Source organism: Sminthopsis crassicaudata, chromosome 4 (assembly GCF_048593235.1).
Source record: "Sminthopsis crassicaudata isolate SCR6 chromosome 4, ASM4859323v1, whole genome shotgun sequence".
NCBI classification, from domain to species: Eukaryota; Metazoa; Chordata; class Mammalia; order Dasyuromorphia; family Dasyuridae; genus Sminthopsis; species Sminthopsis crassicaudata.
In genome coordinates this window covers 12,642,822-12,661,297 of record NC_133620.1, presented here as the reverse complement: position 1 = coordinate 12,661,297, position 18,476 = coordinate 12,642,822, and the positions used below count along the sequence as shown (strand labels likewise).

Below are 18,476 nucleotides of genomic sequence, written 5' to 3'. Positions count from 1 at the left end.
GGGATTTCTTGGCAAGAGTGGCTTGCCATTTCCTTCTCTAGCTCATCTGACAGATGAGGAAATTGAGGCAAACAAGATGAAGTGACTGATATACAACTAGTGATGTCTGAGGATAGATTTGAATTCAGCTCTTCCTGACTCCATGCTAAGTGCTCTCCTCACTTTACAATTACTTTTAAACTATCAGATTCGAAGTTTTCTAAGGTTCTTTCCAAACTCATCTCCCTTTACTTTTATATTCACAGCTGAGGCGGCAGACATTAGTATTCCTGTCTCCCCAAGCGTCACCCATGTTGACCACTTTTTTCTATTGTCATTTTTATCAGTCAGATAAGTGTGGGATGAAGGCTCAGAGTTGTTTTATTTGCTTTTCTCTCATTAGAATCCAGTGCCTTTTCTCCACACCAAACTGACTTCTGAGCAGTGCTCCAGCATGGTGTCTTTGAAAGGCAAAAGTTACAAGTGACCTAAATTCTGCAAGAGGGGAGAACCTCTTTGTCTCATCAAGCTACGCTTGGAAGAGTCGCGAAGAATTATTCTAACAGAGGACGAAGTCACTCAATCCTGGAAGTGATTCAGACTTAGGGGAAAAGGACATCTCTTAGTAATCCTGAGTAGTTAGCAGAGAAGTCACAAAGGACAAAGCTGAAGATCGCTATTGGATGAATGGAAGCCCTTGTCCTCCGTGAAGACTTTGCATTGTCCCAGATCAACTAAACCTGACGTTGTCTGGATTTTCAGAGTCCTTACTAGCTTCCTGCCTAAAGAATGGGATTGAGGGTCCCAAGGAGTGTGGGATGTAGCTTTGGGCTCCCTCACTTTCTCGCTAGCTTCCTTGCCCAGGACAGGAATGATAGGCAGGGAAACTGAAGGATATTTATCCAGTCAATTTCACCATCAGTAGGTGATGGACATGTATTTCTCATATTTCCATAAAGACATATATATATATATATATATATATATATATATATATATATATATATATATATATATATATATATGTATATGTTTGTGTGTGTGTGTATTCACTCCTCCTCCTCCTCCTCCGCCTCCTTCTCCTCCTCTTCCTCTTCTTCCTCCTCCTCAGATGCATGAGCCAGAAAGGGAGACAAAAAAGAAAGTGCTTCTTAGAAAGCAATTTTGCTAAGAGCAGTAGGGGAAGGATGGGCAGGAAAAGATATTTGTTAAAACAAAGAGGCTGGTTTGTTATCGAGGAAAGTGTCCTTGTAAGCTAATAGACCAATGGAAACAGAACTTTCTTAGTCAGTTAATCAGTTAGCAAGAAGTCTATAGATGTGCACACATTCCACATTCTGATGGAACGGAATCATCATTGCCAAAAGTTTTGTAGGCTTTTGTGTGTGTGTTTTGAGCACAGGGTCGGATCCTCATTGTGAAACCAGTCTACCAGGGCCATGCCAGGAACTGAACTGCTGCAGTGAATTGTCTTAGGAAGATACTCATTTGGCAGGAGAAGCTATGGGACACGGAGATCTTTTTTTTCTAGCTGAACTGCCAAGTGTTCAAACTCAACATCAGAGAGTGCAATTCTCTTGGGCTGGACACCTAGTTCAAATGGCAAACGTACACTTGCCAAAAAGATTATTTTATGGAGAACTCACACAGGGCGAGCACTTGAAAGTAGCCAGAAAATACAAGGACACTCTCAAAGTCTCCCTTAAGTACTGTGGAATTGAATGTGGGTCTGGGAGATGTTGGCACAGGACCACCTACCACGGTGCCCTCCTCAGAGACAGAGATTTGTTCTATGAGCAAAGCAGAATTGAAGTAGCTCGAAAGAGACACCAGATGTGCAGAGTAAGAGAAGTCACCGTACACGTTCACGTGGACTGTTTGTGGACCTGTGGCCCAGCATTCTGAGCTTGTGCTGGTCTGATCAGCCAGAGGGACACTCTAACAGAGTGACGTCATTTTGATCCTCTTCCGGAGCAAAGGGCAACAACGAGCCAATTAGCATTTTTTATGGGCCTAGCCTGGGCTGGATCTGACGAGAAAAAATAAAATAAATGACTTCCTTAGACCATAGGGATCCTTTGAAGTTTTTGTTTTGTTTTGTTGAGATTAGGGGAAAGTTAGGTAAAGGAAGAGAGCCTCTGTATTGTCAGAGGCGTCACTAATAAGTATGAGAACACACAGGAAGGGGAAAAAGGAGCAAAAGCAGAATAAAGTGTTTTTTTAAAAATCCACTTTCAAGACTGAAAGAATAGAAATATATTATGACACTTACGAGGCATCTAGGTGACACAATAGTCACTGCTCACACCGGGTGGTCAGAAAAAGCGATACAAGGACACTCTTAAGGTCTCTCTTAAGAACTTTGGAACTGAAGGTGGGTATAGGAGACAGTGGCACCGGCCACCCAGCATGGTGCCCCCTCAGAGAAGGAGCTGGGCTCTAGGAGCAAAGCAGAACTGAAATAGCTAAAAGAAACGCAAGCTGTGTAAAGTGAGAGAAGTCACCCTAAGTGTTCACGTGGCTCATCTGTGGCCCGACATTCCTAGTTCGTATGGGTCTGATAAACCACAGAAGGACACATTGTACACTCCAACATAGTGACGTCATCTTGGTCTTCCAGAATGAAGGCCAATGAGCAGCCTGCTTCAGTTTCCTCTTCTGTGAAATGGGGATAATAACCCCACCCACTCAGGCTTGTTTTGTAAAGCATTTAACACAATGGCTGACATAAATGCATGGAAATTCACTATGTAAACGTGAGCTATTATTATATTAACTATTATTAATTATATACAAACCCCATTATCTGCATTATTTCATTTGATTTCCACAACAACTCTGGTGTAGGCAAAGTACCATCCTTGTTCTAAAGGTCACAAAAGCCTGGAAAGGGAAAGGGACACTTGTGAGAAAGGGAAAGTGAGGGAGCCCAAAGCCACCTCCAGCACTCTTGGGACCCTCAATCCCATTATTTCACCCTAGACAGAGGCGGAGAAGGTAGGCAGCCCTAAATATTTATCTAGCAGGTCAGACTAAAGACAACCAATCATAAATTGAAAGCTTGAAGTTTGTTCAGAAATCCTCTGGCTCAACCCCCTCATTTCAGAGATAAGGAAACAGAACAGAGGGGGAGGGGAAGTGACCGGTGTCACTCCGAGCAAGCCATTTCCCTTCGTTAAGCCTCAATTTCTTCATCTGTAAAATAAAGGGGTTGAATTAGATGGCCTGGACTTTTGCATGCTTAGCACAGTACCTGGCACACAGTAGGAGCTTAATAATGAGGCAGCTATGTGTTTTAATGCATGAATGGCCTGAAGGACTAGAATTCAGATTCAACTCAGGCGCTTAGGCGGTAAGAACCCAGGCAAGTCACCTATCAGCCTCAGTTTCCTCATCTGTAAAATGGGGATAAGGACGCTACCTGCCTGGATAAAATAATATATGTAAAATGCTCTGAATCGTTAACAGATTGCCTTTGAAACTGTAAGGAGAGTGGAAACGCTTCACAGCAAAAGACCTAGTTTCAAATCCTGGCTCTGTCACTTACTCAAGATCACGCAGACTGAAAGTGGCACCTTTGTCACTGTCCCTGGTGGAGCAGATTGAGAACCTGAAGGCTGCTTAGGGTCCATTTGGTCCATTTTACAGGTGAATACATTGAGGTCCCCAGAAGCCCGGATTCCACAAGGTCTGAAGTCAAGGAGCTTTCTACCTAAACTGTGACATCTTCCCAGCCCCAATCCCACGTCCTTCCCTCCCCCCACCTATAACTGGGAGAGCGCTGGGCACCCTGGGGTAGAAAATAGCCAGCCCCTCCCCTCCGGCCCCGCAAAGGAGACAGTGCGCTTCTTTGGTCTGCGGGGCGTGGAGGGGAAGGGAGGAGAGGGCTGGTGGGAGGAGGAAGGCCGGAGGAAGGCCCCACCCAGAGGGGTGGGGGTGGGGAGCCACCTTTCTCCGTCCCTCCGGGCGGCCGCTGGTGGGTGGGAGGTTCGGGAGAGGGGGAGGGCCCAGCCGCTGTCTCTTTAAGGAGAGCGGTGTCTCGGACGTGTGGGAGAGTGACACGGCCATCGGCGCTCCAGAGCAGCAGCTGCGGCGGCGGCAGCGGGCAGGCAGGCAGGCGGGGCCGGAGCGCGGGGTAGCAGGCGGGGCCGGAGCGCGGGGTAGCAGGCGGGGCCGGAGTGCGGGGGCCGGAGCGCGGGGCGGCAGGCGGGGCCGGAGTGCGGGCAGCACCCCCACCATGGTCAAGATCGTGAAGGTGCAGACCAAGGCGTACCCGGACCAGAAGCCGGGCACGAGCGGGCTGCGCAAGCGGGTCCGGGTGTTCCAGGAGAACGCCCACTATGCCGAGAACTTCATCCAGAGTATCCTGGCCACGGTGGAGCCGGCGCAGCGGCCCGAGGCCACGCTGGTGGTGGGGGGCGACGGCCGCTTCTACATGCAGGAGGCCATCCAGCTCATAGTGCGCATCGCCGCGGCCAACGGGGTGAGGAGGGCCGGCGCGCGCGGGGGGGCGGGGGGGTCGCCGTGGCTGCGGCCCCGATCGCCGGCGTCCCGCACGTCGCCCGCGAGCTCGGGTGGGCCGGAGCGGGGCGGGGTGGGGCGGGCCGTCGGGCTGGGGGGAGGGGACTGCGAGGCTGGGAAGGGGAGGGGCTTGGGGCCGGCTCCAGCCTTCACCTTGGGCGGCCCCTTCCTCCCGCTCCCTTCCTCCCTTCCTCCTCCTCTTTCCCATCCCCCGCCCCCAGGCCTTTGACATTTAAAGTAACCTTTCCCCGAGATATAATTACCGGCCTGAGACCTGGGCGCCCGGCCGACACCCCGGGAGGCATTGGGGCGCGAGCGTGCTCACCCCTTCCCTTCCGGGGTCGTGTATTTACGGGCTTGCCCGCTCTTCCCTCTCGCAGCCCCACCAGCCTGTATCTGGCCCCCCGGGGGAGAGACCATCTCCTCTCCCCTTTCCTGGGGGATTTCCCCCCCCTCCATTTTTATTAAGGCATTTCCAGGCCAGGGGCGTGGGAGGCCGGCTCGGGCCAAAAATGAAGGTAAAGCTTTTCCCCCACGCGTGGAAGCCGAAGCGGGGAGACCTGCCTACCTGCTGCCAACAGACAGCCGGGATAGCGCCAGTGGGTCTGGGTGCCCAAGCTTGGAGCAAGGCCGAGAGCCCAAGATCCGAGGCTCTGCCAGCTAAGCCGGTGCCAGGGAGGCCCCCTAGGGCCGGAGCTGCACTCGGACTTCTTCTGCTGAGGGCATTGAAGCGACTTTTCAGGAATTTTTTCCAATCTAGAACTCAATCTAGAAACTCGCGAACCGAACCAAAGGGCTTGGATGCCTCCACAATGTCAATCTGGCCTTATCACCCCCTCTAAAGATAGCTCGCTCCTGGGGACAGTTTATAAAAGCCGCCCCTCCTCCCCCCCATCCCTGCACATAGTTCTGTGACTTAGAGTCACTTCTCTCTGAGCCTCCTTCTTCCCAAAATAAAGGCATTCTGATAGATAAGGCCCAAGGGTTCCTATTCTCGGTCTGTGATTTCCTCTGTTTTATGGACAGGTAAACTGAGTCTCGAGGAGCAGGTAGAACATTGTGAAGCTGTTAGGCCGCCTTTGAATTGGAAAGTTGCTGTAACATCTCTGATTTCTGCCTCACTCTGGACAGACTGGTTGTCAGTGAGCACCAGGCTCCTGTCACTTCTGATAACAAGCCACTTTTTCTCTTGTTTTAAAGGCCCGGGAACTTGCCACTCCCAGGTCTACCGCAGATTCAGCTTAGAGTCTTCCCAGGAGTTGTCCAGGGCAGCGAGAGGAGAGCTTACTGTGATTTAGAGTCTGAGCCAGGACTAGATCCCAAGATATCCCTGCTCTCTGGGACCAGGAAATGAGAAGGCCCATTAATTTTAAAATTACTTTTGTTAATTGAAAAATGATAAGCAAAAAGAAGACGACTTCCTAGTCCACATGGCCCAACTGACATGTGAGGAGGCCTTAGTAAATGAACCTTGAGCGTGTGGATGGGAGGCTTTGTGCAGGTTTATAGCTGGTAATCATCTCAGGCAGAATTGGGACTGGGCCTTTTTGGTTCCAAGCCCCGCTCCCCATCCTCTTGGTCCCACCACCTCAGAGGTTATATAACTATTTGATTAACAAAGGTTTTGTTTCCTTTCTTGGAATATAGAAGGGGATTTTGGCCGTGCTTATTTATCTGTGCTTTGGCCCTCTGAGATATCACAGATGTTAAGTCCTTTTCCCCCTCCAGGAATCCGTCTCTCGATATCTTCTTGTTGGATATACTTCATTTACTCTCCTGGTTTCTCCCGACCTTATCCTTTCTTATCCTTTCTTAGAGCTACCTCTGGCTCTCACCCAACCTGTCCTGTTTTGGTTCCTCTTCTTCCAGGCTTTAATTCAGTTTGATGTTTTCATCAGCAGCTCTGAGTTCACTCATCATCTCTGGAGATGATTCTCACATTTGTTTATCCAACCCTAACTTCTTTCCTGATCTCTAAGCTTGAATCTCAAATGGAATAGACCATGCTCTCCTTTACCACCTTCTGAGCTTCACCATGACTATTGAAGGCTTCACAAAACTCCCAGTCACCCAAGCTCACAACATAGTATCATCTTCAACTCCTTACCAGCATTACTGGGATCCAATCTATGGCCAAGTATTTCTATTCTTACCATTGAGTAGAGAGTAGCACTAGGCAGCTCTGGTGCTCTCCATTTGTTATCCCTTGCTCCTACAATGGTGATTACTTTTTACTTGTAAGTCACTGTTGGTAATAGAGAGCAGCCTGATGCTGTCTCATCACCATTGGCCTTTGGGAGATCCACAGTTTTGATTCTTGTGGAGTTCTGCCACACTCACACACACACACACACACACATACACATACACACACACATACACATACACACACGTCTTTATCAGAATGCTGATTTTAAATGAAATTTAATATTGGAATTTTCTTGGAAAGAGAAACTTTGGGTTCCTGAAAATTCTGAGTCGTTTCCCAGTCTAGTTCATCCTTGGTTCTGGGCTCAGAGCATTCATTATTCATGTATAGGATCAGTCTGCCATACATGCACTAATGGCTCAGAACAATGGGCTGTCCATCTAGATGTACATCCTAGGTTGGACAATAGGTATTCTTTATCTACCTGTTTTTCTGGTATAGATTGTTAAGCTGCCTTTTTTTGTAGCCTTATGAATTTCAGGAAGCATTGCACTTTCTGGGGTTTGATACAATCAGTAGGAAGTCATCCAAAGATAAGAGCATTTGTCAAATTTCACCATCTATAGAGACATCTTGCCTTCAGACTCTTTCATCTCCCATGATACCTTTGGGGAGCAGCATCTCCTAGTGTTTTGCCCTTCTATAATCAGAGATTAGCTGGACTAGTCTTAACATTACATGGCATATACCTGGTTGATGTGATCTTGCTCCAATGGACAAAATGCTTTCTTATAGACAACAAAGACCAGAATAGGATGGCATTTTCTTTTTTTTTAATATAATATTTTATGTTTCCAAATACATGAAAAAATAGTTTTCAATTTTGCAAGACTTTGCATTCCATATTTTTCTCCCCTTCTCCCTCCCTAAAACATCAAGCAATCTGATACAGGTTAAACATTTGCAATTCTTCTAAATACATTTCCATATTCATCATGCTGTGCAAGAAAAAAGGAAAGAAAAAAAAATGAGAAAGAAAAAAAAGCAAATAAACAACAGCAAAAAGTGAAAATTCAGTCTCCATAGTTCCCTCTTTGGATGCAGATGGCACTTTCTATTGGAATTGCATTGAATCGCCTCATTATTGAAAAGAACCAAGTCCATCACAGTTGATTACCACATAATCTTGTTATTGTGTACAATGTTCTCTTGGTTCTTCTCACTTCACTTAGCATAAGTTCATATAAGTCTATCCAGGTTTTTCTAAAATCAGCCTGCTCAGAATGGCATATTCTTGACACTTTTCAATTAATTGGTTTAATTAATTAATTAATTGGTTAAATTAATTAAATTGGGTGGTTTGTCCAGAACATGTATTCTCTGCATGGGCTCCTTGAACTTGACTTACAAAATATTTAGATAATTGTATTTCAATATAATAGGTGTCCTTTATAATTCTTTGTGCCTTATGTATTTAAAAATACTGAGGGACTGTGTAGACTTTGCTAAAGAAGAGATGGGTCCAGGACATGGAACTGCTTAAAGATCCCTCCTCTAGGCTGTCATTTATGGATGCTCATCTCTTCCATCCTTTTATTTTCACTAAGGCTGCCCTTGCCACATAGGGGCCACTTGTCTATTTAAAGGGTTTGTGGTGTCTGATTAGTAGATATCCACATCCTTTCAGTTTCCTTTGCTTTTGCCAGTAATCTTTTTTGTTTTGTTTTGCTTGTTTGTTTTTGTTTTTTGTAATCAATCAGTAGCCTCATTCTCTTTCAGATAGTTTGAGATTCAATCCAGGGAGTAGAAAGAACTTGATATTTTGAGTCAGGGGACCGTGAGTTCAAAGCCCAATTCTGCCCTTATTACCTGTGAGATAATGACTATAAAGCACTTTCTAAACATTTGTCAGTTTTGAGTTTTGTCCCCATCTCCATCATCAATTTTTTTGAATATCCTATTTCCTCATTTGTAAAATCAAGTGGTTGGACTACATGATCTCTCAGTAACTTTCCAGCCCTAAATCCTTGATATAATGACTCTTTAGTTCTCTTCCCCATGCACAGACTATCTATAAGCACCAGTGCCTGCTATTTCACCTATCTTAGTTTTCCTTAGTGCCCCTTTTCTTCTTTCTCATGAAATCCCAAACATGATGGCTTCACTGCTCTTGATGAGAATGTAGCTTCTCATAGAAATGTTGACGATGTTTTCAATTATTTTCTTTTTGTGTCCTTTTTCCAGTTTTATGGAAATTTTTAAATGCTTTTTGGATGGTCTGATCTAATTGGTTCTGGTGTTAAGCTTTCTTCAAATTCCATCCTGCCCCTCTCACTTTTCACTCTTTTAAAGGTGATGCTGATCATAATCTTCAACCCTCTTCCTCAATAAGATTTTGGAAGTAGTTTATGTTGTTTTAGGTTTTCCCTTTGGATGCTATTTATGTCCCTCCTCTCAGCAAAAGATAAAATGTCTGCTGAATGAGGCAATTCATAGGCTTTTCTGGCCTCCGGGTTGTGGTGATTGCTTTACACTAGGTAAATAGTGATTTTTGTGGTGGTGGTTCTTGTTATTTAGTCATGTTAAACTCTTTGTGACTCCATGGACTTAGCATGTCATGCTTTTCTATCCTTTGCCATTTCTGAAACTCTGTCCAAGCTCATGTTTTTTTTTGTTTCAGTGACAATATCTATCCATCTTGTCCTCTGCCATCCCCTTTTGCTTTCAATCTTTCCCAAAATCAGGGTCTTTTCCAGTGAATCCTGTCTCCTCATTATGTGGTCAAAATATTTCAGCTTCAGCTTCAATATTTGATCTTTCAGTGAATAGTCAGAATTAACTTCTTTAAGTATTAATTGATTTGATCTCCTTGCTCTTCAAGGGACTCTCAAAGTAGTCTTCATCACTGCAGTTCAAAAGCATTGAGTCTATCACACTCAGTTTTCCTTAAAGTCCAACTCTCATAGCCATATGGAAAAACCGTACCTTTGAGTATATGGTCCTTTGTTGGTGAGATGATCTCACTCTCTCTCTTTTTAGCAAGCTGCCAGATTTGCCAGAGCTTTCTTTCCAAGAATCAAGTGTCTGTTTAATTTCATGGCTGCAATTGCTTTCTACAATGATTTCTGAATCCAAGAATATAAAATCTGACATTGCTTCCATGTCTTCTCCCTCATAGTACGTGTCATTTTATTTATTCATTTTCCCTTTCAAGGCATCAGTTTATTTAAATAGTTCTCTTGATATAATTGAACTCTTTCTTTATTGGCCTTAAGTTTTATTACATATTGTTTGCCTTTTTTTTTTTAAATCACATTGATTTCCAAATATATCTTTCTTCTTTCCATACCTTAAATGTTTTCCCTTGTAACAAAGATTTCTTTTTAAGTTTAACTAAACCAACCAACACAATGATTATATTGGACAATATTCTATACTTTCAACCCATGGAGGGAGATACATTGCTTGTCTCTTCTCATGCATTTCTTCTCCTCTTTATCCTTCTAATTTGAGGCTGATTTTGATCTTTGCTCTAACAAGTTGATATTCTGACTTGCTGGATAGCTATTCATAGCTTGGATAGCACCTGTTGCATCCCTTCTTGCTCATAATCATGTTGCAGTTGGTTGACACTCCCTGTATGTCTTCTTGTTGCTCTATTGGTTGTCACATTAATTTTTCTGAGAATATGTGTTCCTAAATTCACAGACATAAAACCCTGGAACTTTTTCATTTGTTTTGTCTTTGATCTGAATCTGTTATGTCATAATCTAGGGAGCACCCTAATGAGGAAAAGTCCTTCATTAATGCAGATTGCTACTTGTTGGTCATTTATAATCTTAGAGAGTTCCTTAAGGCACTGAGAGATGACATTGCAGAGGTGCCATGAGCCTGGGGCTTCCTATTTTGATCAGTTCTCTATTAACTACACAGGGGTGATTTCTTGATATTAAACTGATGGGCATTGCAAGGTCTACAGAGCTTCTCAGATGCCACCCAGCCTGATCTCCTTCTCCTGTTCAGTTCTGATCTCAGTTATTTTATTATTTTTTTTAATTAAAAGCTTTTTATTTTCAAAACATATGCACATATAATTTCTCAACATTGACCCTTGCATAGCCTCGTGTTTCAGATTTTCCCTTCCTTCTCCTCACCCCCTCTCTAGGTGGCAAGCAATCCATGGTATACATGTTAAAATATATGTTACATCAATATGTGTAAACATATTTATATAATTCTCTTGCTGCACAAGAAAAATCAGATCAAAAAGAAAACAAAATGCAAGCAAATAGCATCCAGAAAAAGTGAGAATGCTATGTTGTGATCCACATTCAATTCCCACAGTCTTCTCTGGGTGTAGATGGCTCTCTTCATCACAAGATCATTGGAACTTGTAACGTGCCCTCCTGGCAGTTACAATTACTAGTCTGTCCTAGACCCACCAGAGTACCTTTGACCACTGTCCTTTGCAGTGGGAACTCTACCCGGCTCGCCTCCTCTGAGGCCTTCAAAGGTCTCTGGCCACGATCTCTTGAATCTATAGCTTAATAACCGGTAGCGCGCTCAAGAACAGCCACGTGTAATCTTAAAAGCCTTTATTATACCTACTCATATAATGCCCTGACTTGATGCCCTGACTTGTTGGTTCCCGAGTGAACACCTGGTCAGAAGACCCACGTTTCACTACCAAAACCCTTTCCTCTTTTGGCTACCCATCTTGGCTTGGCCACCCAGGCTAGGGAGCCAGGGTGAAGAGCGCCAGGTTAAAGAGAGCGACTGCTGCCTGCAGTGGGCTTATAAAGGGCCTGTGAGGTCACACACACAGCCAATCAGCGAGAGAGTCACCCATTACGAAGCTATCTCAATGTGGCCAGGATCCCACCCACAGGGCAGTCCTAATATCCACAGAAATTACTTCTGGGCCTCAATCTCCCGATGCACTGTGTCCGCCCATTTAAAGGGCTTTTACAGGAACTGGCCTGGATCATCTCATTGTTGGAAAGAGTCACGTCCATCAGAATTGATTGAGGTATAACACTGATGTACAATGATGATCTCAGTTTATTTGTGTAGAACTTTTTCCAGTGACAATAAGGACTCATTTTGATATTGACTGGCAAGATTTAGACACCACTTTCTTTGCAGCCATGTTAGGCAGTGTAAAAATTATTTTCTCCATTTTACAGCTGATGGATCCCGGGCTCACAGGATTAAAGAGGGAATGTCAGAGTCCCTCTGGTCCCCAAAGCGACTTAACTGAGTAGCAAAGGTGGGATTTGAATCCAGGCTTTCTGCCTTCAGAACCAGGGTTCTTTTCCAAGGCTCCTATTCACATTTAGCTCTTAACAGATGAAGCTGAAAGGAAATTTAAGATCACGCAGCTACAAAGTTACAGACCTAAATCTAGTTGCTTTTGTAAACTTCCATATCTGGATGGGCTACATTGTTATCAAGGCAGAAAGTGCCCTCCCCCCTGTCCCAGGCAGGAGAGGAGTTAGGAGGATGAATAGCACAAGCTTCTTTCTGAGCCTTGGCATTTCACTAGGAGGCTTTCTAGTTTTTCTAAAACTCCTAAGATCGCAGATTTAGAAGGGACTGATCGGATTCATTTACCAGTGTGGACACTGAGGCCAGGGAAGTTAGTTGACTCACCAGGATCATTGAGTCACATGTCTAGAGCCGGATGGGGATGTGGAGATCATCTTTACCAAAGCCTTCATTTTAACCAGTAAGGAAATCAGGGTGGCAAATGGCAGAGCTGAGAGGTGAACCCCAGACTTCCTGACTCTATTTCCCTTATTCCTTCCCTGACAATCTTTCCAGGGGATTGGAGAGCCTCCCTTTCCATAGGAAGTCCCCCTTTTGTTCACCCTTTACCGTGGAACGCCTTTCTGAGACCCTTTGGCAAACGTCTATTTCCTTGTTGAATGCCCGGCAAAAATTAATTAATATTAATTTATCAATATTAATACTAATAAAATAATTATTTAATAAATAATAATAAATTAATTAATTAATGAAAAATAACTGCCACTCCATCAATTATTGAACAGTTTTCTCTGGGCTTCCTTCTGTCCTGGCATTCTGGACATGAGAAAGTACTTTTTGTTCTTGCAAGTCAAATGATTTCTTCAAGTCAATAAATAGAGAGCTCAGGGGGACCTTGTATCAGCTGAGGGACCATGTGGATGGGATCCATTGGAGAGAGTTGCCCCCCAAACACCCAACTTTCCCTTTTTGATTTCTCATTAAAGAGCTGCTTCTCATGATGAGGAAAGCAAGCATGGGAACAAATAACTGTCAATGTTTCTTGGTTGTCTTTTTAAAGAAATATTTTGGGATTTTTCTCTTTTAAAAATATCATTTGGACTTATCCCTGAGAATTCTCTAAACCGTACCTATATAATATATACCTACATAGTGTGACCCACTAGAAAGGGTTAAATGTGAAGTTAAGAGACTGGATGAGAATTTCAGCAAGTGAACATTGTGAGCTTCAATTTCTTCATCTGTAAAATGGGATTAAGAATAGCTGAATTGCTTGAAGGCAAGTTTGTTGTGAGGAAAGTGCCTTATTCATCTTAGTGTTCTGTGGAAATGTCGTATGGTTTTTATAAGCAATGATGGATTTGGTGAGGTCCTGCTACCCTTGAAAAGTCATCTTAATTGGCATTGCCATTTATTCACTTTGTACCCAACCTGATGATTTCATGACTGTGACCCACGAGAGCAGATTGCTTCCAAATGCCAGCAGACCTGTTCTAATTCCCATCTCTTTGTTTCCCACATTTTCTTTCCCAATCTTCCCCTTGGCCTTCTCATGTTCTGTCTTATATCGAGCTCATTTACGAATCTCATGCTTCCAGTTAAATTGTGAGCTTCTTGAGGGCAGAGCTGATGACACTTTTCATCTTATATTTCTACTTCCTAATACAGGGCTATGCCTGAGTCTGAAAACTAGTTTATAAATAATATAAATAATATATATGTCATTATAATATAACATGATATTATAATATTATATATATATACATATATATATATATGTATATATATATATATATGTAGTTTATAGTTTAGAGAGCAGGATTCTTCTTATAAAGATGGTGCTCTTGTTGATTTCTTATTCTTTATTGTCTTTCCTCTGTATACATTTGGTAGATACTTATCATCCATGTATACCTGTTGTTCTATTTCATCTTCATTTTTGAATCTCCAGTGTCTAGATTGGTAGCAGGCACTTATTAAGTGCTTGCTGAATTGAATTTCCTTGTTAAGTTCCCCTGGCTTATAATAAAAAAAGTTATCTTAGAAGGAAAAATCTATTCAATGAACATTTATTAAGTATCTACTGTGTGCAGGCTGTGCTAGACATTGGGGTTCTTGCAAAGTTTAGGGAAGATGGGCTTCTGCCTTCATGGATCATACTTATCTATAGTAGGGGGGTTATTAAAATCAATTGGTATTGTTAAATAATATTAAGTTCAAGGTGCCCCATGCTATTCACTGAGGCAGAAACTCAGTAAAAACACACACTTTTTAGTTTATAAAATAAAGCAAGCATGCAAACTCTTTTCAGACATTTGAATGGTGGTTGTGTAGACGAGTGAGTGAGACTTGTTTGCTTAGCTCTGAAAAGCAGACACAGGAACAGGAGCTGGAAATTGCAAAAAAAAAAAAAAAAAAATGGCCATTTTAGAGTAGGCAACTTTCTAAATAATGAGAGCTCCCCAGAGGACAGGGGCTGCTTGAAGAGGGGATGGCTTTCCCCTTGATGGAGGTCTTAAAGCAGAGGCTTGACAGTTACATTCTAGTGAGGGTGTTTCATTTCTGGATTGGAGTCCCTGCACGTGAGGTCCCTTCTTGTCTAATTCATAAATTCTATGAATAGCATTAATACGGGAGGGAGGGAGAAAGCAAAGGGCATTCTGGTTTGGCAAAGCTAGAATTGGAACTGACCTCTGATCCCAAACCAGTGCTCTTTCCACATTGTCATCTCATTGATTTTGCTGCTGGGATATCCAAACAAAATTGTCCTGGAGGCTCTTGGAAATTCAGGTAATAAAGAATTCAGAAAGGAAATTAGGAATTACATGTATATATGTACATGCATACATATGAACCATCTTCATAGAAGTGATGTTTGAAACTAGGGAGGGAGTGTAGAGAGCAGAGTAGAGGGCCAAGGCTAGGACCTGCTTTTTTTTTTTTTTTTTTTTATAAATTTTTGCTGAAGCAATTGGGGTTAAGTGACTTGCCCAAAGTCACACAGCCAGGAAGTGTTAAGTATCTGAGGTCGGATTTGAACTCAGGTCCTCCTGATTTCAGGGCTGGTGCTCTATCCACTGCGCCATCTAGCTGCCCCTGCTATAGCTTTTACAAAGATGAGCCAGTGTAGAAGATCTAGGAAGAGTAGTTATTGAGGTGAGAGGAGAGGAAGATGAGTTTAGTATCTCTAAAGTCAAGGTTGAAGAAAATAACTAATAAATGGGAGTGTCCAACAGAAAGATCAAGGAGGGTGAAGACCGAAAAAGAGGCCTTGGACTTGACTCGGATTATCAAGTCAGAAATGGACTTGGGATCTAAGCAAGGAACTCCTTCGGTGTTGTAGATGCAAGTCCAGGACAAAGAGTGCAAAACTGAAAGGAAGAGCTTTCTCTCTCTCCGCTCTCGATGAAGGGATCAGCTAGATGGAATGAATGAATGGATGAATGAACGAATGAACAGCATTTGTTAAGCACTTGCCAAGCGTTAGCCCTGTTTAAGATGGTAGCCTTTGGGCTGGGTTTTGAAGAATGGTCAGGAACGTTGCAACTGGTGTAGATAGGATGGGGAAGGGCTCTCTACTCATGGGAAATAGGAGTGAAGGTGGTCTTGGAAAGGGAATGGCCAGCCCCGCGCATACAATGACCTATCTTGAGGACAGGAACCGGTCTCCATTTTTAAAAAATCTGCTTCTTTGTGCTTGCTTGGTAAATGATTGATTGATGAGAGACGACATATATTCGACTGCGATCCCCTTGATGACAGGAACTGTCTTTTGGTGGGTCCCCAACTTCCCTCTTTATGCCTCTGGGCCTTGATTGCTCTAGCTCATCTTCACTTCTGAGTGGACTCGCTCAGCTCCAGGGCTTCCTCCTCCATGAAGCCTTTCTTGCTTTCCCCTGCTGTACCTGCTCCCACCTGCCAAATGCCTTTGGGTATATTTTCCATGTACTTTCCTGGCCCCTGGACCCAAATGTTCTTTCCCCCCATATCACTAAACTTGTGGAGAGCAGAGCTGGTGCATTGTTGTCTCTGTAGCCCCAGCATGGAGGGACGGCTGACTAAATCCTGTGACCTCCTGAAGGGGAGACGTGTGTGGGGATGGGAGGCAGGTACTGTCACGATGCTTATTTTACAGAGGAGGAAGTTGAGGCAGACACCCTTCAAGTGACCTGCATAGGGTCAAGCAGCTCCTAAGTATCTGAGGCTGGATTCGAGTCCAGGCCCTGCATGCTCCCCTTGTCCTACCCTGGTGCCCTTCAGTGAGGAGGCTTTCATTGTCTTTGGGGGATTTCTGGCCACCGACAATTTATTGTCCCTCCTCTCTGCCACTACTCAGAGTCCTGGTTGGCTACAACCATTCTGTGGAAACCAGGAGGGTATCTGTACCCCGCCTGACAGTGGATGTGCCAGCCCTAGGGAGTTCCCTTCAAAGGAAAGAGAGAAAACCCTGCCCTCGCCAGGACTCCAGTGCTCTGTGAGCTCATCTGTGGAGGCAGCTTGGGACTCAGCCCCAGGCCTGCCCATCCTGCTCATTTCTAGTTCTACTCGTTCACCAGACTGGTCCATCCAAAAGCCTCCAACTTTCCCAGAAAACTTGGAGTTAGGGGATCAGAGTTCAGTTCCCGGCTCGGTCACTTCTCCAAGTCACTTGTTGTCTCTGGGCCAGTTTCTTCCTCTGTAAAATGAGACGACTTCCCAAGGCTTTTAGGCTTTAAATCTATAATCCTGCGATCTTGTGATCCTGGCTATCCTTCCATGTTTGTCTACCCAGCGATCCGTTTCTTGTGACAAAGAGTAAAAAAGAAAGAGAAAAGAAGCTGACTTTCATAAGTCTGACAGTGTATGCAGTATTCCACAGCCATGGTTCCCCACCTCTGCAGGTTCAGGTTTCCTTCCCTCCACTTTGTATTTACAATATGATAGCCATTAGCTGCGTTGTCTCAGTGCATTGTGGCTTAAATCCGCACCGACATTTGGCCCACGCCATATTCAGCCCTTCCTAAGGGCCTGACACGGTATCCTCTATGAATGGATGACCTGCAGGGCATGTTAAAGTTTATAAATAACTTCTATATAGAGTACTCTGGTTCACAGGGCCTCATGACAATCTCGTCTGCTGGGGAGTACAGATATTAATATCTCCACCTCACTAAAAAGGAAACTAAGGCTGTGCCTGATGGGTCTTGTCTATGTTCTCTGCACTCATGTCATGCTTCTCCCTCACCTGCAATTCCCTGTGTTATCTCAGCCTGCCTGGTATTCCCTCACTCCTTATCTGTGCTTCTTGGAATACCGGCTCCCCTCAAGGCTCAGCTCAGGGGCTGCTTCCTCCAGGAAGCCTCTTCTTCCCAAATTAGCCCTCTCTCCCATCTGTATTTATTTCATTGTACATATGTGTTCTTTCCCTGGAAGAAGGCATGTTCCTGAGGGCATTTTTGTCTATTTCCAAGCACGGGGATACTAGCCAACTGCTCAGTATGTGACCTTAGTGGGACTAGGTGAAAATAAAAATAGTAAACATTTATTAAGCACCTACTGTGTACTAGCAGTGGATGGGATTCAGACCTACGTGCCCTGATTTCAAATCCAGGGCTGAAGGTTAAAAATGGCCGGGCTGTGATTCAGCGCCTAACCTTTAGGCAGCTGAGCCTCGGCAACAGGTGGTGAGCATGAGCGGCCGATTTGGTGGGAAGCCAGCAGGGGAATCATGGGACTGGACTGAAAGCCTGGGGCATTTTGAGCCCCTCCAAAGAATAAATGAGAAAACTGCCTGAGTGTTCAGTGGCAGATTACAGTAACAATAATTTTCAGTTCCCAGATTCTTAAGTAATTGCCAGAAATGTTCTCCTCCAGCTAGACAAGCTCAGGATTTTTTCCCCTCCTTTGGTTTTCTATTCTTCTTTTTAACCAAAGAATTACCAAAGAATAATTAACGAGGAAGCACTCTGGAGAATCTTAGATCTGGCCACGGATACTGGGGCAGGGGGTAGAATATTGGGCTTAGTGTCAGGAGCTCAAATTAGTTCAAATCGAGTCTCAGATACTTTTAGTAGCTGTGGGACCCTGGGCAGGTCATTTAAGTTCTGTCTGCCTCAGTTTCTGATCTATAAAATGGACATAATAATAGCACTGACCTCCCAAGGTTGTATCAAATAAAAGAAATTGCGCACTCCAAAGACAGATTAAAAATATGGTCTATTTTTTATTATTGTTTACGGGTCTGGCCAGTGTCCGGCACACGGTCCCTGCTTAGAAGTGCTTGAGCCAAGCCAGAATTAGCTGCTAGAATTAGAACAGCAGAATTAGCAGAGTTAGAACTAGAATTCAGGGCACCTAATTCTTAGAACTGTTTCTCCTAAGCCCATTATCTCCTTTGATTAAGAAAGAACTAAAGTCTGGGGCGCAAAGGAAAATCGATTACCATCTGGTGGGGGACACAGGGTGTGGACAGTGACACAGCCCCTAAGTGCAGGATCTATGGGACGTGCTGGTGAGGAGGGGGGTACCTGAGGGAAGCCGGGAAGTCTGGAGGCAGAGGTGGAAGGGAGGGAATCCCAGC

At 44.2% G+C, this 18,476-nt stretch overlaps 1 protein-coding gene across 1 annotated transcript in view; it reads left to right on the top strand.

Annotated features, from left to right (window-relative positions):
* The first annotated feature begins 4,132 nt into the window (after positions 1 to 4,132).
* The window catches only part of PGM1 (phosphoglucomutase 1), a 68,984-nt gene continuing 54,640 nt past the window's right edge, over positions 4,133 to 18,476 (top strand). Inside the window, exon 1 of the mRNA XM_074265752.1 lies at positions 4,133 to 4,462. Coding sequence (XP_074121853.1) covers positions 4,217 to 4,462 — 246 coding nt within the window. The 5' untranslated portion in view covers positions 4,133 to 4,216. The remainder of the gene's footprint in view (positions 4,463 to 18,476) is intronic.